General features: G+C 46.0%; 1 protein-coding gene across 2 annotated transcripts in view; it reads left to right on the forward strand.

Annotated features, from left to right (window-relative positions):
* Positions 1–11,154, forward strand: part of TMEM132D (transmembrane protein 132D) — a 387,025-nt gene extending 375,871 nt beyond the window's left edge. For both annotated transcript variants that reach the window (XM_073312908.1, XM_073312909.1), the window contains 3 exons: positions 1,214–1,487; positions 4,920–5,111; positions 8,336–11,154. In XM_073312908.1, coding sequence (XP_073169009.1) covers positions 1,214–1,487; positions 4,920–5,111; positions 8,336–9,520 — 1,651 coding nt within the window. In that variant the 3' untranslated portion in view covers positions 9,521–11,154. The remainder of the gene's footprint in view (positions 1–1,213; positions 1,488–4,919; positions 5,112–8,335) is intronic.
* Positions 11,155–22,231: the final 11,077 nt, after the last annotated feature.

Raw genomic sequence — 22,231 nt, forward strand, 5'->3', positions numbered from 1 at the left:
GCACACACTCATTTGGCCTTAATGCAATTCCGGTGTAAACCTGAAGGTCACCAGACATTTATTCAATCAGCTGTCGCATTGTACTTATTAGGGCAACGGGAACCTCAGGTTGCATGGATCTGCACTGAAAATCAATTTCCTTTTATAGCACTAGTGTCTTAAATGGAAATAGCTTGTTGGCGGGGTCCGTGATTTCACTTGTGCCATACTACAAGACATCAGCAAAGACCAGATCTGTCTGGTCTGAGGCCTGGTAAATGGGATGCCATTGCTTAATTTATTATTAATGACCATTTATTAAGGATAATAATTACTAATTGTGTTTGCATCACTTATATATTCCATATGTATATTACAATAGGCCCAAATCAGGATCAGGGTCCTATTTTGCTAGATGCTGTGTAGACACAGTCCCTGCCCCACAGATCTTACAGTCTGCGAAGACAAGTGGCACATGAAGGATGGGCCAGAGGGATATGGATTTATATACACTGACAATTTCATTAATTATTATTATAACAAATAGATAAAGTAGGTGTGAACTATTCCCATCTGCCCTTGATTTATTGACTGGTTTCCTTGAAGCATCACAGTAGAAGGGTTCTGATGGAGGGATTTGAAGGCATGGCCTTGCAGACCTATTCAAAGAGGGGTTTCCATGCGTTAACTGGCAGCATGGAGATATTGGTATGGGCCGCTGATAAGAACGCGGAGGAGATATTCATGTCCATCGCTAACAAAAGCACAGACAAGTCGGGCATCATAGACAGAGTGGGGTGAGTCATGAGATAAGAGGTGTGAAGGTGAAGATGAAAAGTTTGGACCTGCCATGGGGAGTCACTGGAGGGATTCCAAGAGGCATGGGGTGGTCAGAGGCACAGGCAAGGAAGGTGACTTTAGAAGCTGCTTTTTGTGTGAACCAGGGGCATGGTGCTATAAAGATGAAAGAAACCAGGAGGCTACCGTCATCCTGGGGGGAGATGCGGGAATATGACTTCTGTCAGAAATGTTCTAGAGGAAGAAGCTGCAGGATTGGACATAGCCTGGGTGGGCAGGGCAAGAGAGAGGAACGAGCTGAGGAAATACCCCAGCTCCCTGTTTGGATCCCTCTATCAATGCTTAACAACCATTAATGCTTAACAAACAGCCAGGCACATAGCCTCGCACTCCTTCCTTGGGTTGCTTGATTTTTTTTCTGCTGCTGTTTGCCCAGACCAGCCCGAGACAGCGACGACGAAGAAGAGGACGAGCGGAAGGGCAGAGGCTGCACCCTGCAGTACCAGCACGCCATGGTGCGAGTCCTGACACAGTTTGTAGCTGAGCCCTCCGACCCAGGTGGCCAGCTGAGCTCTTTGCTAGGCTCTGACTGGCAGGTTGATATCACGGAGCTGGTGAGTGACTTCATGCAGGTGGAGGAGCCCAGAATCGCCAAGCTGCAAGGTGGACAGGTTTTGATTGGACAAGAACTTGGAATGACGACAATCCAGGTAGGGAAAACTGGCTACTGGGCTCCCCCTCCTCCTTCGCCTTAGTGTACCAGGCTTTACCCTGCCCTACTGAGAACAGCACTCAGCGGTCATCACCAGGGGAGTCCCTACATTAGGAATAGAAGCATAGAAATGGGGTCAAACCAATCTCTCCCAGATCCAACATCCTCAGACCTGGGGCGGGATGGAGGATGAAATCTAAACCTGGATCCAGATCTGCATTTAACAAGTTGTTTTTATCTTTATAACTGGATACACCAACCCCACCCTCCCACCTCCCACCACCAGAGCTGAACGCTTCAGGTGTCAGGGCTTCGAGGGACTCTCTTAGATAGGAAGACAGGAATTGGGGTATCGGGAAGAGACTACAAAGTTTTTTCACTGTTACACTGGGTCCTGGGTTTGAATCTGGCGGGGGTTGGTAGTATCTGAAAGCTTTTGCCATCCGGTGCCTATTTGGAGGCCTATGTCAAAAATGAGTGGTGTTCTGAGTCCACTGGGCACTGTGCCCACATCATCAAAAACACCGTGACTGGCACAAATGTGCCCCCTTGTTGGCAGTCTCATTGGAGACGCCATGGACTGAATGGAGCCGAAGGCTGAGTGACCCTCTTCCCCTGAGATGGTGAACCTTTGAGTCAGGGTTGAGGCACATGGGTAGGGAAGGTTGCATGGACAGTGTCCAAGCTGTGTCTATTCTGAGGCTAATGAGAGGATTTCAGTCTCAAGGGCTTTCACCAGCCTACAGTCACACATAAAAACTAACATTTTAACACACAGGAATGCAGCCATTGACCGTTGATCACGCATCTGGCACAATGTCCCTTCTGCAACAGAAGCAAAGACCATATGTTTTGGCAAAAGTGTAAAAACCTACATAATAGACTCACTAGTGCAATACTCTACTGGGTGGGGGGATGGGACAGTCTACTTTCTCTTCCCAGCTATTGATCAGCCTATGCCCTGAAGCATGTGGGTTGTGGGCTTCAGTAATTTTTCCCCAGTGCATGTAACATCAGAATCCATTTCTGCCTATATTTGACTAATACTTTTTTGATACCAGATCCACAACTGCAGATATCACAAGGGAGGCTGCTGGTGAAATAACTTAATATTGTCAGGGCCTAAATTGACAAAAGAAAGCACTAAAAATTTTATTAACTAGGGCAGGTTGAAGAATCAGGACAGAAATATGAAAGGCTGGGATTGAATTTATTTAAATTCAAGTTGTGTTACAGGATATAAACGTTACAGGGACAGGGACACCCACAGAGCAGTAATAGCAATCAGTGCTCAGATAATATTTTCCAGCCAAGCGTCTCTAGGTGCTTTAGAAAGGATGAGAATAAGTGTCATGAGGCCAAATTCTCTGTTGATGTAAATTGATGTGGCTCCATTGACTTCAGTGGTCCTATGCCAATTAACACTAGCCGAGAATTTGGACCATTAACTCCATTTTACAGATGGTGAGACTGAGGCATAGGGCAGTTAAATGACTTACCCACGGTCACACAGAGAGTTAATGGTGGAGCCAAAAAAACAGAAGCTAGCTCTGCTAGCACCTGTTCTGGTAACCTATTCACTGGATGGGGAAGCGAGGTCCCAGAACTGAAAGGATAAATCTCCTATACGTACTCCCAACTAGACAACCTATCAGCAGGCACTGGGGCTAAAAGGGAGATAATCCCCTCATCTTCAGGTATGCTCATGACCCCAGACTTTCAGGACAGCCCCTTAGATATCTGCATCTGCACGTGTTGACCGCACTGATTGTCAGTCCTGGGGAAGTGGGCTTCTGGAGCTGCTACGCCAGGGAGCCTCAATAAAAAGGTCTTTTTTGTAGGCCTCCAAGGCTCTGGGACTTGCCGTGCTCACTACAAGTGCACATAAATATCTTGAGTGACTCTGAAAAGGGATTTCAAAGGGAAAGAAACCAATAGCCCGGTAGGTTTAAAGAACCTATTTGGCAAAGTGTAGCCCACCACACAAGCATCGCTAAACTAAGCCCCCTTCGAAATGCAGGTCTGTGGTTAGTGGTGTCTCAGTCTGGCAACTTCTCCTTTCAGTGTATTGAGATCCCTTTTAGTCATAACGAGCTTCCTTTGTATGTTTCCCTCCCATTGTCGCAACAGTCTTCTGCAGTGTGATCTTATCCTTTAGTTCCCCAGGGCAAGAATTTGGAATGAAACTCATTCTACAAATTGTCTACAAATTGTGTTGTGATATTTAGACTCTTAGTAAAAGGTTTTCCTACCTCTACCCCTCCCACCCATACTTTTTAAATTATTACCACTTAAATTGCACATAACATTACAGTTACATTTATAATGAATGTAAAAAGGGTTAATAAAGAGAGTTGAGTGAACAATCGATTTTTCAGCGTGGTGGCTGAACTGAAAAATCTGAAACCAAATCAATTACTTTGTAACTGAAACTGTTTTTATCACAGAAACCAAACCCCCAGAATGCGTTTAGTTGAACGAAACATTGTAAATGTCATTTGGAAATGAGATTCCAAATGGTTTGTTTTGAAAATGTTGAAACAAAATGTTTTGTCATTTCCAGGGCAAAAAATATTTTTGCTGGCCGAAACTATTCCCTGAATTTGACCTGAATTCACAAATAATTTCGGTGACCCAAAATGTGTATTTTTAAGTGAATTTACTACTTGCTGAAAAAATATCACCCAACTTTATTAATAAATGATTAATAGATGTTCTAAGCATGTTACAGATGTGAATAGCAGTTACAAGCGCATTAGGAAAAGGCGTTGTATATCAGGGATGGCCAACCTGAGCCTGAGAAGGAGCCAGAATTTACCAATGTACATTGCCAAAGAGCCACAGTAATATGCCAGCAGCGCCTCCAGCCCATCGGCAGCCCCGCCAATCAGCACCTCCTCTTCCCTCCCCGCACCTCCCGATCACCTGTTTCGTGGTGTGCAGGAGGCTTGCAGGGGGAGGTGGGAGGAGCGAGGGCACTTCAGACTCAAGGGAGGGGTCAGGAAGAGGTGGAGTGGGGCAGGGCCAGTGGCAGAGCCAGGGGTTGAGCAGTGAGCAGCCCCCGGCACATTGGAAAGTTGGCACCTGTAGCTCCAGCCGCGGAGTCGGTGCCTGTACAAGGAGCCGCATATTAACTTCTGAAGAGCCGCATGTGGCTCCGGAGCCATGGGTTGGCCACCCCTGGCGTATATGTTCGTAAGCAGCCTATTTACTTGTTGGACTCTATATCAGTTTATGACAATTGAGTCACCATTTATTAACCTATCCTTTATTATAAATGTATAAAGATAGCCTTGATATTAAATGTGTGCACGACTTAATAGTACAATTGATTATTTATTTGCAGTAGCACCGGAAGGCCCAATGGGGATGCCGTTGTGCTGGGCGCTCCACAAAAACATCCAGCACGAATAGCGCTTTCTCTTTTCAGATACTGTCCCCTCTTTCGGACGCCATCTTGGCTGAGAAGACCGTGACCGTTCTGGACGAGAAGGTGACCATAACAGACCTCGGAGTCCAGCTGGTAACTGGACTGTCGCTCTCCCTGCAGCTCAGCCCAGGGAGCAATAAGGCCATCTTTGCTACAGCAGTCGCACAGGAGCTTCTTCAGTCACCAAAGCAGGTACAAGGACCCAGCGCGTGCGCTGTACCCTGACAGGATGCCACTTCTGAGCCCCGATCTACTCAGCATTTTTCGCCAGCTAAGCTGATGGGATCAGGTGGCCTTTTGTTAATAATATTCTAGCAAAACATTGTAATTTATAGGCACCTACAGCTGAAGGTCACCAGGCGCCTTAATAGAAAAACAACGTTCCCATAAAAAAAAGGCAATATGTCTGTAAAACAAAAATCCCAAGCGCCAACAAACAAACCCTCTCTGTCTCTTCAGTTCACAGCCCATAAATAACACAAAGTCCCATAGACGACCCAATCACATGCCATAAATAAACGAACGTAACCTGCCCATCCCACTGTTGGGCTCTCTGGCCCCATTTATTCCATGCAAATTAACACACCACCCCTCAAGCTCCGGCCAGGGCAGACATCTATGTATGCACCAGTCTGGAGATAAAAAAGGAAAGAGCTCTGTATTTCCCCACAGTAAAGTATTGTGGTCCAGTTTCTCTCATTCATACTAGAGTAACTGCCGGTGTAGGCGGAATTATTCCAGATTGACACTGGTGCAAATGAGAATAGAGCAGGGTCTCTTGTGCTGTAAACTGCTAACAGATGGGGTTGGTCTTGCTATAATGCCAGACTCCTCCATCTTTAGTTACTTGTTATGAGTATTTCAAATGCCCCTGAGAACCTCCTGTTCTTACTGACCCATGTTATGGAGGTTTCTTAAGCAAGGACTGATTTTTCAGTCACTCCTTGTCTCCTTTGTCAGGGCCCACAAGGTTTCTCACTTCCCTTCTGCTCTTCCCCATCCCTTCAAAAGCTCCTGTTTCTGATGAGGACAGTTGGGTAGTGCTCCCACCAGGGTCCACCAGCTTTGTTCCGGCATTTGCTTGAGCATTCCCGTAAGAGCAACACCAGATATTTCCTCCTGTCTGAGCTGTGAACTCTTGCTGGTCCCAGGAATGCCAGACTCAAACTCCGGTCCAGTGTGATGCTCAATCAGTATGCTGCTTTCTGTCGCACCCTTACTTTGAAACCGCTTTGTTGGGGACCTGAGTGCTTGAATCACATGGTCTACTCATGCATTGGCACGCAGCAGCCCTGCGCTGTCCGCATTCACACAGCTCATTGCGTCTAAACCACTGGATCATTTAACAAATTTGCCATCAGTGACTGGTTGATCTTTGTTCTTTCTTATGCTTTAGTCTGCATTTGAAATTATTTATTTTTTTATCCCAAAGTCATCAATGGGTTTACACCAGGGAAGACCATGGAGTGACACAGGACAAATTGGGCCCTTTATGTTTAAACACATTTTGTGCTTTAAAGGTAAATGATAAAGGTAAATACATTTGAATTCTGGCCAACTGGTGAGAGACTCTAATTCATCGCAGGGCCTTGTCCTCAAGCTGGCGGATGAGAAGTAACATGGGGCTGCTGTCTTTTTAGCGCAATATAAATTAGGTTCCCATAGACTTCCAAGAGCGAAGAAGATGATGTCACACAGCTAGAAATAGAGCCAATGAGCTAACCCATTGCTGGCATGTGGAGCTAACCACACTACCTTGAAACCAGCTCAGAAGCTGGGTCTGATGGCATTTAGCCCTAGCATGCTACACCACTCTGACATTTCCGTTCCAAGAAATCAAGTCTCTTTGAATCCCTCTTCTGGGTGCAGTGTCAGACACCCTCGGAATGCTGACGAAAATGTAATAAACCAGAAATGAAAACATTCACCCTGGCAGGGCTGTACGAGTTTTGATCGGCTCCTGATTACTCCCATTGCTTAGCACATTATATTTCAAAGCACGTTCCCAGTAAGGAGGGCAATGTGAAATTATTAAGTGATTATGCTGGTTTAAGCAGCACAGAGGGAGGATGAGAGCTGATGTCATAAATTCCATGTGGCCTTCAAGAAACATCTGAAGATTAATAAACACACAGTCAGGATTTATGACAGAGTCAGCAAAGTCTTAGGGCTGGGTCCTGAAATAAAGACACAGGCAAACCTCCCATTGAAGATGCTGGGAGTTTTGCCTGAGTAAGGACTTCAGAATCAGACCCTTAGTTAAAACAGCAGAGAATCCTATTACAGTGTAGGCTGTTATCTCCTGTGACCTGTATGGGTGAACCACTGGCACACCATGATTTTAAAAAAACAAAGAAAAAGGTTTTCTCTCCACAAGTGCATTAAGTTGGGATGAAAAAACAGCCTGTTGTTTTGTTTTATCCTCCAGGTCCGTCATCTACTCTTTAAATACATATATAATAGGCAGATGGTGGAAATGGACTCCCAATGGAGCTATACTGATTTACACCAATTGAGTATCTGGAGTGGGTGTGTGCATGTGCCGACCAAGCGTTTTAGAAGCTACTAACAATTTTGAGCGTCTCTACTTTTGGTTGCCAACTTGAGACACCTTAAAGAGCCTGATTTTCGGGAAGTGCTGAGCAACTGCCCACTGAAGATGAGACCCCCTTTAAAGGTGTCTCAAGTTGGCAACCAAAAAGAAGGGTCCTAAAATCACTAGAAAAGTGTGAAAATCTATTGTCTGTGTAAGACGCAGAACTGGGGCTCAACCCTGCCCCTGTTGAATTCAGTAGCAATGTGTCTGTTGACTTTAGAGGATGTGAAATCAGGACATCATCATTTTAAACAAAGGAGAGTGTTGCCTTGCTTGACATTTATCTTGAGCGTTTTGCTTAACCAACAACAACCCCCACTGACCCAGCTTGTGCAAAAACATTTTTATGCTGAAAGGCAAAAACAAAGCTCAAAGACCGAGAGCCACTGTTGCTTTATTTGCTAGATTAGGTGCTTTTAACATATGTTACGTATAACAAGAGGAGACTTTGTATCTTAAGCAGTTCAGAAATAATCTAATACATATTTTTCCATTTAAATATATAACTACAGTAAATGAAGTCAGTAGCCGGTAATGCCTTTTGACGTGCAATTTATTATCGTGCTGAAGTAGACTCCACGGATCTCAGAGGACACCGTTCCCTTTTAGCACTTCCAGGGAAAACAAAGCTTATTACCAATGCATGTTTAAAACTAGTATTTTTTATATGTCTTAGTGAGGAATTAATTTTCTTGCTCAGCCTTATTTCTGTCCTGCTTATAAATAGTTTGTGGGGAAGAGGGGATTGGTGGGGAGACAGTATGTTTCCTTTGCTGATTATTCTGTGTGCACGTGTGTGTGTTTGTTTCATATATTACAGGAAGCGGCCATCAGCTGCTGGGTCCAGTTCAGTGATGGATCCGTCATGCCCCTGGATATTTATGATGTCAAAGACTTCTCCTTGATGGCTACATCTCTAGATGAAAAGGTGGTCTCCATTCACCATGACCCTAAATTCAAGTGGCCTGTGATCGCTGCTGAGATGGAAGGCCAGGGGACACTGGTGAAGGTGGAGATGGTGATCAGTGAACCATGCCAGAAATCCAAAAGGAAGAGCATCCTGGCTGTTGGGAGCGGGAGCATTAAAGTCAAGTTCGGACAGAGTGATGCCAACCCTAATGTTAGCGACAGCAAGCAAAGCGGGGCTGGTGTCCACCTGGAAAATCATGCAAGCGACCGCCGTCAAAAAAACACCTTGCAGGACAGAGCTAGGCCAGATGGGCAGTATTACAGCAGCTCCTCAGTGGGCCAAATGGAAGGCAAAGGAACTACCACGGACAGGTCTATTTTAAGTAAAAAAGAGGACAGAGAAAGCCTTCTGGATGATGACAGCCATCTGCAGAACATTCCAATAGACTTCACCAGTTTCCCTGCACAGGTGGACTTGCCAAGAAGCAATGGGGACTTGGAAGAGAATGACCTTGTGCAGACACCCAGAGGGCTCAGTGATCTGGAGATAGGAATGTATGCTTTGTTGGGAGTCTTCTGCCTGGCAATCCTGGTCTTCCTTATCAACTGCGTTACCTTTGCTTTGAAGTACAGGCACAAGCAGGTCCCCTTTGAAGAGCAGGAAGGCATGAGCCACTCTCACGACTGGGTTGGGTTGAGCAACAGGACAGAGCTTCTGGAGAATCACATTAACTTCTCATCCCAACAAGATGAGTGCATCACTGCCATTGACAGAGGGGTGGACTTTGAGGAGAGCAAATATCTCCTCAGCACAAATGCCCAAACAAACATTAACGGCCAGGTCTTCAGGTCATCAGAGTCCACATTCATTGAAGGGAAAGAACAGAAAAGTGAACCGACCGCCTCTCCTACCTCCAAGCGGAAACGAGTCAAATTCACCACCTTTACCACCATCTCCTCCGACGATGGGTGCCCTACTGTCAATTCCATCCTGATGAGTAGTGAGGACGATATTAAATGGGTGTGCCAGGATATGGACCTTGGGGAATGCAAAGAGCTCAGAAACTATATGGAGAGATTACATGAGAGTGCATAACAAGACACTAAGGACCTTTTTGGTTTTTGGTTTTCACTCACCTTTCTGCCTTTAATTTTGGGTATTGGGGCAAAAAATGTGTTGGCAAATGAGAGTCAAGTGGTGGATAATACCTCAGTGGAGCCCCAGAAAGCAACCCAAAACCAGCTAAGAAAGCAGAGATCCTGGACAGCTCATACAGTTAAAGTCTTCTATGGGCTTGGAGACTGGAACAAAATGTGTGTGCGGTTTCTGACGCATGGCAACATGGAAAAATAAACCTTAGCAAAATAATAAGATCTCATTCTCTGAGCTTTCCCAGGAAATCAATAAAAATAAACTCCAACACAGTTTGGATATTACAAAGCTCACACAGTTCTAATGTTCAATATCACAGGCTGCGGTTAAAAGTGAAAATCGGGCTCGGAATAAACGGATCAATGAAAGGAAGCTTGTCTTTCAAGACACAAGCACAGGACATCCAGCTGAGAACGTTAATTTAAAGCTGACAGACAACTGCACTGTGAGCAGCACAGCAACCTCAGTTGCAGAGTTATGAGTTTCCAAAGAATCTAGGAGGTTATGGGGGGAAGTGACTGAGATGGTTTACAGATCCGCATGATCACCACTGAGAATGGATACACATACAATTATATAACTGAAAGCTCTCTTTTTAAGTAGAAGCTGAGATTATAAACTTTGCTGGCCAATTTTCAGTATTTCTTAATTTGTAAAATTGGAGAAGGTATAATCTATAATCAACATACTGCTCATATAAAGGAAAGTTTGCTTTGGAAAGGTTTGAGAGACGCAGGGTCTTTTAAAGAAGTCCACTCTATCTGGTTTTCCTGTTGAAATTTGTATTCCCCAAGCATTTTCCCGGAGCACTCTCATTTGATATCCTGGGGGTAGTTATTAGCATTGATTTGCTTTGGAAGTTTGGTGGCTTTTCCCTTCCCTGAGATCCACAGTGCTGTTCTGCTAAGCACAGGAACCATCGGAACTAATTTGGTACTTGCTTTACCAGTTGTAATTTACCGAAGTTGGCCACTCTCTCTTGGGTAAGTATAAGTTGTGCTGAACTCAGAAACCAACAGGGACCGGCTCTTTGTTCTCCTTTCCCTTTTGAGGCTAGGTTGTTCGTTTCCATTTTGATCATGCTTCTTCAGACCCACAGCTGCGCATATTTATAGGGCAGCATGAAGGCCATGGAGGAGCACTATACACCCTAATAGCTGAACGGCTAAGCTTGGTAAATAATATTTGTTTCACCCAGCGGTGATGATTGTCTTTTCTCATTCCTCTTATATGTATATATAGTAGAATTCCAGTCATTGCCCTCTGAATCTGAAGTGCCCTCCTGACCTAAAACTGGAGTCATCTGTTTGGTCCAGGATTAATCGCCAGTGGCAAAGTGCCAAGAAACTAAGGTTTGGTTTGGGCCCCCAATCTCCATTTGTTTTCCAGACTGAGCCCATGCCTTTAGTTGATTACAAAGTCTCTCACAGCCACCAAACCTAGTTGTCCAATTTAATAACCCCATCCTACCCACAAACGCCTTGACTGAATCTATCTGTATTTAGAATGTATTGTAGATTGTAAGAATGTAATATATATTTATAAACATACCAACTGTGAATAAAATTTGCATTTCGGTGGGCTTCATCTTTTTTCCTACTCTGAGCTCCTCTCTCTCTTTGCATTCATTTACCATAAAAAGAGACTGTCAACAAAATATACAACTGTCCTTTGATTAAAGGAACATGCAGATTTAAGGATCTCAGCACAATCCAATTACAAACTCTTACATCTTGTAATGTGGTGCTTTGTGTGGGGGGGGAAGATAAAACAACAACGCCAACACGTTATGATTAAGTGTATTTTGCACTGAGTCACCCTTTCAAGATTTGAAACTCTTTGCAAATAACACTCATGTATATTTCTGCCTGGAAAGCCTGCTGCACGAGATGGGGGTAGTGTTCAGTTTGGGGTGGGCATAAAGAGAGCTACAGATATTGGGCCTTGTTTCTATTTATAAACACTCCTTTGAGGACAATCCGATGAAGTGAGCTGTAGCTCACAAAAGCTCATGCTCAAATAAATTGGTTCGTCTCTAAGGTGCCACAAGTCCTCCTTTTCTTTTTGCGGATACAGACTAACACGGCTGCTACTCTGAAACTTTAGAAGAGTAGCTTGGCACATCTAGAGATGGGGCAAACATACCGGGAAAATGTGGAGGATAATATTACTAGACGTAGTGTAGGCTTAGAATATCCTGGTGAGTGTCTCTATACGGGTCAGGTTAATGAGGCCTCTTGCTATGTATTGGAATAATAAATCAAGACCTGTATTTTTGAAGCACACAAGTGGACACCCTCTGAGGGTTCAGTGTTCAGTCTATTAAGAGATGTTTCAATCCCTGGAGACAAAGCAGTAGCCTAAAATTTGCCATGTGCTCAATACGCACTTTTCTGAAGCTCTACCAAAGCTTCTCCACTCATGAGCAACATGGGCTCAGAGGATCAAGGCAAAATGAGTCAAGTACAGGTCATCCTCATGGGCCAACCTTAGCACTACAATAAGTCCATTAGATCCAGATCTGGAAAGACTTGAGCAAAGAGTAATATGTCTTACAAGTTTCAGAGTAGCAGCCGTGTTAGTCTGTATCTGCAAAAAGAACAGGAGTACTTGTGGAGGGGAGAGAAAGCCATCCCATTGGTATCGGACCAGAGGAGCCTCTTGCAAGAAATGTAGTTCACAGGTGTGATGAATTACCCTGTGGCCGAGCACTGAACACACTGCATTCCTGTGGAACCATGTCCTGAGCAAGTCACTGTCAAAAGCAAATCGCTGTCATGTGGATTAAGCATTGACACTTGAGAGAAGATGGTGGCTATCCGAGTTGGATGACCAGCTTCTGTGACACAGAGCAGAGCTCCTTGTAGTCATCAGTGAAGTCGCGTTTGGAGCAGTTTGTGAGATTTCCTTACATGTGTAGGCTCCACCTACGCTAAGATCATTTAGCAGCCCCCCAATCAATGTCTCTGCCAGTGCTAAAACAATGGGGGGGACTTGTGTAGCGTTGCTCCTGGCCACTTTTAACTCTGTGCCGTCTAACTCTGCTCAGAGCAGATCTAGCTGGCCATAAACATGCCTCATTCCTGTCTCTTCTACTTCTATCAATGTCGCTAGCACTCGTGGAGCTAAACCAGCAGCGAGGGGATAGCTAAATCTTCCACGTACCCCAGGCCCCAGTGGCACTAATTCTCTGTTTCAACTAGAGCGAGCAATGTGTGTTTACTGAAAAATTTCTCAAATACAGGATGGAATTTCTGGCCCAAAGCAGAAGGAGAGAGAGAGAGAGAGAGACCCACACCTGTCTGCGATGTGGGAAATGAAGGTTCAAAGTCCCCAAGTCTCATTTACGCTAAGGCCCCTTTCCACCACTCTGGTAGTGTAAAGCCGGCCTTAAAGTGGATGTAACTCTACCTGCTGTGTCTACACTGCCCCAGGGCTACGGTGGTGCTACTGTCATGCCATTATATAGCTGCTTCCTACATCAAGACAAGGGATTTTTCTCTGGGAGCTAGTGTAACCCACACAACTCCTGGGAGTGGGGTTCTGTCCCCTCTAGTGGCACCAAGACCTCTTAGAGCAGTGCTTCTCAAACTTTTGTACTGGTGACTCGTTTCACATAGCAAGCCTCTGCGTGCGACCCGCCCCCCCCTTTTAAATTAAAAACACTTCTTTACATACGTAACACCATTATAAATGTTGGAGGCAAATTCGGGGTTTGGGGTGGAGGCTGACAGCTTGCGACCCCCCTCGTGTAATAACCTCATGACCCCCTGAGGGGTCCCAACCCCCAGTTTGAGAACCCCTGACTTAGAGAGTAATGAGTTTGCTACAGCCCTAGCTAAGGGCCACGTGGCTTTTAGCTCATGCAGTAGACGCTCATGCCTTGAGGTCCCAGGTTCAAGCCTGCCCGCCGACGACTGGAGTCTGTCGGTGTTACACTAGGTCATCCTAACTATGGCACTCAGGGCACACATTCTTTCACAGCCCTGAACAACATAGCTAGATCAATCTCATTTTTAAGGACATACCAGGGCCATCTTTTTGTTGTGTGTTTGTACAGCACCTACCACAATGGAGTTCAAAGAATAATAATAATAACGTAGCTGAGGACCAAGCCCACAGCAGCCTCCTTGCAGTAGGTGAGCGCTGAGTACACAGCACTGGGGGACGTGTTGCCGCAGCCACAGAGTTGTTGGTTGCAACTTAATTCTTGCACACACTGTTCCTCTTGCTCCTCTTTGCAGGATGAACAAGGGTGCGCTTTGCTGTAAGATCACTTGGATTCACACCTTGCATTTCCAAACAAAGCTGCAGCAGGAGCCTGGGGGAGTGAAACAGGGGGGATTATTTATCATTTTTGCTTTCCTGATTATCATAACTGTTAATTAATTATGCTGTTTGGCTCCTCACTCTGTACAGTCATCTCCTCACATCCTCCCAGCAGCGCTCTTAACCACAGTGGCAACAACACGCCACCTCGGCAGGAGCATCTGCTCAAATGGAGCTTATCCAGAGAACGTCTCTTTTTAAATAGCTCAGGGCAGGAACAAATAGCTCCATTCCCTGACGGACGTGCCGGGTGGCTATGGCTCTGCATCCTCCTTGCAGTGTGGGTGAAGTTCAGGGACAGCTGCTTGTTCAGGATCTCGTCACTGGATCCCCAAAACCGGGGGACTCAAGCTACATCACCAGGTGAGCTACACTGTTTCTCAGGGGAAGAGAAAAGTAGCTCAGCAGAGCAGCACCCCTGGTGGCCAATGCCTGCAACAGCATTGACCAGTGTTTCATTAAAGGCTAATTGCCCAGCAAGTCAAAGGTCTTGCTAGCAACTTGCCAGAAAACCAAGCACTTCACATCAGTTGCACATGCTAATTTAAAGTAAATATTAGCTGCTCACAACTACCATATTTGCTTGTGCTCCTGTCTCCCTTGCTCAATGGCTAAAAGAAAATCCTTTGAAGTTTTGCTCCAACGGGAGAAGAACCAGCGTTATCCCATCTTGCAGTTGTTCGGAGAGGAAGGGTCCTGTGATTAATGCACAGGACTCGGAAGATGCAGGTTCAGTTCCCAGCTGTAGCAGCGTAAGCCCTTTGTGCTTCAGTTCTTCAACTGTCACATGGTGATGGTAATACCCCCTTTCCCGCATCTCTGTGTCTGACTTTCTTATGAAGATTGTAACGTGTTTGGGGCAGGGGCTGTCCTTACTCTGCATGTCTGCTAGGCTGCTCAACACTTTCCTCTCAGTGTTTTTTTTTTTTTTACAGATAATTTTCAGCAAAACAATTTATTTTGAGGGAGGCTCCCACTCTCCTCAAAAAAAAAAATTGATTTTTTTTGTTGGAAGACAGGAAACCGGAAAAATTTCAGCCAAAAACCGGGGGAAGAGGAAAGGGTGTTCATCAGTTTACTGTTGAGATTTTCAGCTGTCTTTGGCCAAACAATTTTGGTTTTCGACCAAAAAAAAAAAAATCAATTTGGGCAGGTTTATTTTTTGACCAAAAAGATCAAAATTTCCCAGTGAAAGTTTTGGTGAAAATGATTGTTTGTTTTTTTTCATTTTTGTCAAATTTTCCCCAGGAAAAATTCCATGTCCAGCTCTAATGTGCAGCACCTGGCAAACTGGGGCACGGATTTCAGCTGGAGCTTTTAGATGCTACTGTAATAATACAAATTAGTAATAACAGAGGTAGCCAAGAGTCAGAGTTTAAGACCTTGGGAGCTGTGTTGGGCCCTCATGTGGCGTTAGGGGTACAGCAGCCTTTAGAAGTCAGAGAGCCGAGAAGGCGGGAGGCAGGGTGGAATGGTTTGGTCTGGCTTTAGAGGCTTTCCGCATTAACACAGACAAGATTAACAGTTCAATTGTGCTATAAATCAGGTAAGCTGCTGCTTTGCTTCATCTCTCCCTCCTTTCTAAGGTTTCTTCTTCAGCAGCTTCCACATACTTAGGGTATGTCTACACTACGAAATTAGGTCGAATTTATAGAAGTCGGTTTTTTAGAAATCGAGTGTGTGTGTCCCCACAGAAAATGCTCTAAGTGCATTAAGTGCATTAACTCGGCGGAGCACTTCCACAGTACCGAGGCTAGAGTCGACTTCCGGAGCGTTGCACTGTGGGTAGCTATCCCACAGTTCCCGCAGTCTCCGCTGCCCATTGGAATTCTGGGTTGAGATCCCAATGCCTGATGGGGCTAAAACATTGTCGCGGGTGGTTCTGGGTACATATTGTCAGGCCTCCGTTCCCTCCCTCCCCCCGTGAAAGCAAGGGCAGACAATCATTTTGCGCCTTTTTTCCTGAGTTACCTGTGCAGACGCCATACCACGGCAAGCATGGAGCCCGCTCAGGTAACCATCACCCTATGTCTCCTGGGTGCTGGCAGACGCGGTACGGCATTGCTACACAGTAGCAGCAACCCCTTGCCTTGTGGCAGCAGACGGTACAGTACGACTGGTAGCCGTCATCGTCATGTCTGAGGTGCTCCTGGTCGCCTCTGTGAGGTCGATCAGGAGCGCCTGGGCAGACATGGGCGCAGGGACTAAATTTGGAGTGACTTGACCAGGTCATTCTCTTTAGTCCTGCAGTCCTATTGAACTGTCTTATGGTGAGCGGGCAGGCGATACGGACTGCTAGCAGTCGTACTGTACCATCTTCTGCCAGGCAGGCAAGAGATGAGGATTGCTAGCAGTCGTATTGTACCATCTTATGCCAGGCAGGCAAGAGATGAAGATGGCTAGCAGTCGTACTGTACCATCTTCTGCCAAGCAGCCATGAGATGTGGATGGCATGCAGTCCTTCTGCACTGTCTGCTGCCAGCCAAAGATGTAAAAGATAGATGGAGTGGGTCAGAACAAGAAATAGACCAGATTTGTTTTGTACTCATTTGCCTCCTCCCCTGTCTAGATCACACTGCAGTCACTCACAGAGAAGGTGCAGCGAGGTAAATCTAGCCATGTATCAATCAGAGGCCAGGCTAACCTCCTTGTTCCAATAACAACGATAACTTAGGTGCACCATTTCTTATTGGAACCCTCCGTGCAGTCCTGCCTGAAATACTCCTTGATGTACAGGCACACCCTTTGCTGATTTTAGCTCCCTGAAGCCAACCCTGTAAGCCGTGTCGTCAGTCGCCCCTCCCTCCGTCAGAGCAACGGCAGACAATCGTTCCGCGCCTTTTTTCTGTGCAGACGCCATACCAAGGCAAGCATGGAGGCCGCTGAGCTCATTTTGGCAATTAGGAGCACATTAACCACCACACGCATTATCCAGCAGTATATGCAGCACCAGAACATGGCAACGCGATACCGGGCGAGGAGGCGACGTCAGCGCGGTCCCGTGAGTGATCAGGACATGGACACAGATTTCTCTGAAAGCATGGGCCCTGACAATGCATGCATCATGGTGCTAATGGGGCAGGTTCTTGCTGTGGAACGCCGATTCTGGGCTCGGGAAACAAGCACAGACTGGTGGGACCGCATAGTGTTGCAGGTCTGGGACGATTCCCAGTGGCTGCAAAACTTTCGCATGCGTAAGGGCACTTTCATGGAACTTTGTGACTTGCTTTCCCCTGCCCTGAAGCGCATGAATACCAAGATGAGAGCAGCCCTCACAGTTGAGAAGCGAGTGGCGATAGCCCTGTGGAAGCTTGCAACGCCAGACAGCTACCGGTCAGTTGGGAATCAATTTGGAGTGGGCAAATCTACTGTGGGGGCTGCTGTGATGCAAGTAGCTCACGCAATCAAAGATCTGCTGATATCAAGGGTAGTGACCCTGGGAAATGTGCAGGTCATAGTGGATGGCTTTGCTGCAATGGGATTCCCTAACTGTGGTGGGGCTATAGACGGAACCCATATCCCTATCTTGGCACCGGAGCACCAAGCCGCCGAGTACATAAACCGCAAGGGGTACTTTTCGATAGTGCTGCAAGCTCTGGTGGATCACAAGGGACGTTTCACCAACATCAATGTGGGATGGCCGGGAAAGGTGCATGATGCTCGCATCTTCAGGAACTCTGGTCTGTTTCAAAAGCTGCAGGAAGGGACTTTATTCCCAGACCAGAAAATAACTGTTGGGGATGTTGAAATGCCTATAGTTATCCTTGGGGACCCAGCCTACCCCTTAATGCCATGGCTCATGAAGCCGTACACAGGCAGCCTGGACAGTAGTCAGGAGCTGTTCAACTACAGGCTGAGCAAGTGCAGAATGGTGGTAGAATGTGCATTTGGACGTTTAAAGGCGCGCTGGCGCAGTTTACTGACTCGCTTAGACCTCAGCGAAACCAATATTCCCACTGTTATTACTGCTTGCTATGTGCTCCACAATATCTGTGAGAGTAAGGGGGAGACGTTTATGGCGGGGTGGGAGGTTGAGGCAAATCGCCTAGCTGCTGGTTACGCGCAGCCAGACACCAGGGCGGTTAGAAGAGCACAGGAGGGCGCGGTACGCATCAGAGAAGCTTTGAAAACCAGTTTCATGACTGGCCAGGCTACGGTGTGAAAGTTCTGTTTGTTTCTCCTTGATGAAACCCCCCGCCCCTTGGTTCACTCTACTTCCCTGTAAGCTAACCACCCTCCCCTCCTCCCTTTAATCATTGCTTGCAGAGGCAATAAAGTCATTGCTGCTTCACAGTCATGCATTCGTTATTCATTCATCACACAAATAGGGAGATGACTACCAAGGTATCCCAGGAGGGGTGGTGGAGGAGGGAAGGAAAATGCCACACAGCACTTTAAGCACAGCACTTTAAAAGTTTACAACTTTAAAATTTATTGAATGACAGCCTTCTTTTTTTTGGGCAATCCTCTGTGGTGGAGTGGCTGGTTGGCCGGAGGCCCCCCCACCGCGTTCTTGGGCGTCTGGGTGTGGAGGCTATGGAACTTGGGGAGGAGGGCGGTTGGTTACAGAGGGGCAGCAGTGGCAGTCTGTGCTCCAGCTGCCTTTGCTGCAGCTCAACCATACACTGGAGCATACTGGTTTGGTCCTGCAGCAGCCTCAGCATTGAATCCTGCCTCCTCTCATCACGCTGCCGCCACATTTGAGCTTCAGCCCTGTCTTCAGCGCGCCACTTACTCTCTTCAGCCCTCCACCTCTCCTCCCGGTCATTTTGTGCTTTCCTGCACTCTGACATTATTTGCCTCCACGCATTCGTCTGTGCTCTGTCAGTGTGGGAGGACAGCATGAGCTTGGAGAACATTTCATCGCGAGTGCGTTTTTTTTTCTTTCTAAGCTTCACTAGCCTCTGGGAAGGAGAAGATCCTGTGATCATTGAAACACATGCAGCTGGTGGAGAAAAAAAAAGGGACAGCGGTATTTAAAAAGACACATTTTATAAAACAGTCGCTACACTCTTTCAGGGTAAACCTTGCTGTTAACATTACATACATAGCACATGTGCTTTCGTTACAAGGTCGCATTTTGCCTCCTCCCACCGCATGACTACCCCCTCAACCTTCCCCCCTCCCTGTGGCTAACAGTGGGGAACATTTCTGTTTAGCCACAGGCAAACAGCCCAGCAGGAACGGGCTCCTCTGAGTGTCCCCTGAAGAAAAGCACTCTATTTCAACCAGGTGACCATGAATTATATCTCACTCTCCTGAGGATAACACAGAGAGATAAAGAACGGATTTTGGTTGAATGCCAGCAAACACACACTGCAATGCTTTGTTCTACAGTGATTCCTGAGTACGTGTTACTGGCCTGGAGTGGTAAAGTGTCCTACCATGAAGGACGAAATAAGGCTGCCCTCCCCAGAAACCTTTTGCAAAGGCTTTAGGACTACATCTAGGAGAAACGCAAATGCCAGGGCAAAGTAATCCTTTCACATGCTTGCTTTTAAACCATGTATAGCATTTTAAAAGGTACACTCACCAGAGGTCCCTTCTCCGCCTGTTGGGTCCAGGAGGCAGCCTTGGGTGGGTTCGGGGGGTACTGGCTCCAGGTCTAGGGTGAGAAACAGTTCCTGGCTGTCGGGAAAACCGGTTTCTCCGCTTGCTTGCTGTGAGCTATCTACAACCTCCTCATCATCATCATCTTCTTCGTCCCCAAAACCTACTTCCGTATTGCCTCCATCTCCATTGAAGGAGTCAAACAACACGGCTGGGGTAGTGGTGGCTGAACCCCCTAAAATGGCATGCAGCTCATCATAGAAGCGGCATGTTTGGGGCTCTGACCCAGAGCGGCTGTTCGCCTCTCTGGTTTTCTGGTAGGCTTGCCTCAGCTCCTTCAGTTTCACGCGGCACTGCTTCGGGTCCCTGTTATGGCCTCTGTCCTTCATGCCCTGGGAGATTTTCACAAAGGTTTTGGCATTTCGAAAACTGGAACGGAGTTCTGATAGCACGGATTCCTCTCCCCAAACAGCGATCAGATCCCGTACCTCCCTTTCGGTCCATGCTGGAGCTCTTTTGCGATTCTGGGACTCCATCATGGTCACCTGTGCTGATGAGCTCTGCATGGTCACCTGCAGCTTGCCACGCTGGCCAAACAGGAAATGAGATTCAAAAGTTTGTGGTTCTTTTCCTGTCTACCTGGCCAGTGCATCTGAGTTGAGAGTGCTCTCCAGAGCGGTCAGAATGGAGCACTCTGGGATAGCTCCCGGAGGCCAATACCATCGAATTGTGTCCACAGTACCCCAAATTCGAGCCTGCAACATCGATTTAAGCGCTAATCCACTTGTCAGGGGTGGAGTAAGGAAATCGATTTTAGGAGCCCTTTAAGTCGAAATAAAGGGCTTCACTGTGTGGACGGGTGCAGGTTTAAATCGATTTAACGCTGCTAAATTTGACCTAAAGTCCTAGTGTAGACCAGGGCTTAGTGGGTAAGAATAAGCTGCCTTAGTCCCTCAGTGAACTTGAAGATCTGAGATGATGACACTAAAGACTTGGTTCAGAGTTCTCTGTGGGTAGCAGACTTTTCAAAAAAGAATTAACTCCATCTGCAGCCCTGCAGGAAGCAACTCTAGGAACGACTTTCACTCCTTGTGTAGGTCATGGATGAGATGTCGGTTAAATGCTGTGGTGAATGAGGAGGCTGGCGGCAGTTCAGATCAGCAGTGTGTGTGTATGTTCAACTTCTCCAGGCCCTCTGCTCTGCAGGAGTTCCTTGTGGCAAACTAGCCCTTTCATAAGTGTTGATGGGATCAATATGCCTCCTCGTACACCAAAACTCAAAGGTGAGTCCTTTGCATGTGTCTCAGAATGGGCTGGTGGTTTGAATTACTCATGTATTGATCTGGCAAAGCCCAGTGATGCTAGGGAGGAAATAAGGCATACATTTCTATGAGTGAGGGTAATTAACCACTGGAACAATTTATCGAGGGTCATGGTGGATTTTCTGTCCCTGGCCATTTTTAAAATCAAGATTAGATTGTTTTAAAGGATTTCTAAAAGGAATTCTGTTGGGGAAGTTCTCTGGCCTGTGTTATACAGGAGGTCAGACTAGATGGTCACAATGGTCCCTTCTGGCCTTGCAATCTCTGAAAGGTCGATAGTGTCACTCCAAAATTGCACGTGAAACAGAAGGGTATTGCCTCCAAACACGGTCCCTGAAAAATGCCTCTGGCTGATGGAAAGAGCTGCCATGCACAGAAAGTTGTATGGGTTCTACTAAATCCAGGAACGATGCCACATATTCTCAAGCGCCACCTACTGGCACCTCATCTGCCAACTATTGACACATACACAGATACAGACGCACAGTGAATTAAAATTTGATTTTTTTATAATTTCGACGGATAATATAGATGTGTAGTCTTCAGCATTTTTTATTGATTTACATTTTCACAGTTGTACATAACGGGTTTTAAGCTTTCTTATGTTTTTATCCATTTTCATTTTCACAGTTGCAAGAAATTCTGGGGGGGGAGGGGTCAGACAATTACTTAATGACCATAGTTAGTTAATGAGTGTTGATGTTGAGATTCAAAAAGTTAAATCCTTACAACGGCAAAATCACAAATGTCAATACACAAAGTAAATTAATAAGTTCTCAAGCAGCTTTTTTCTTACTTTGCCTCTCTGTAAATTTCTATTATCATCAATGGAAATATTTTTTCATTGGTTTGTGTGTGTATGGTGAAATTGCTGTTTACCGACATTTACCAATTAAAATCGAATCCTTCCAAGTCTAGAGATAAGCACTCAGTAACAACCAGATTTAGGGATTGAATTTGCCTCTCATATACAATGCATACCTTATAAAATCAGTTATGTTCTGTATTGTGCCCAATTCACACCCTCAGGATTACAGTGAAATTAAATTGTGGTGCTTATTATGAGAATATAATGCCATACTGTGTAATTACATTCTCCCCTAAATTCCCTCATGCAATTTCAGTGGGAAAGAGTATTCTTTTTCCTTTTGTGCAGAAGGTGCACTGTGGCCGTATCTTTTAAATTTCTGCCGTGTTCTGCACATTAGTGGTTGGTCAAGGGATTCGATTCCAAGGTAAGTGCAAAATACTATAGGATTCTTTGAGATAAAGACACAAGCACAGCTAAAGGAGGACACGGGGAGTCAGAGCTTGTGCTCTGTTTCCAACTCAATCTCTGAGTCACTGTTTGGACCTTTGGCAAGTTATACTGGCCCCAATTTTAATAGGACTGCTCACGTACTTAAAGTTGGGCATGCACTTAAGTATATTGCTGAATTAGTGCCTTAGCCTC

The sequence above is a fragment of the Lepidochelys kempii genome, chromosome 15, assembly GCF_965140265.1.
Source record: "Lepidochelys kempii isolate rLepKem1 chromosome 15, rLepKem1.hap2, whole genome shotgun sequence".
Classification (NCBI taxonomy): Eukaryota; Metazoa; Chordata; order Testudines; family Cheloniidae; genus Lepidochelys; species Lepidochelys kempii.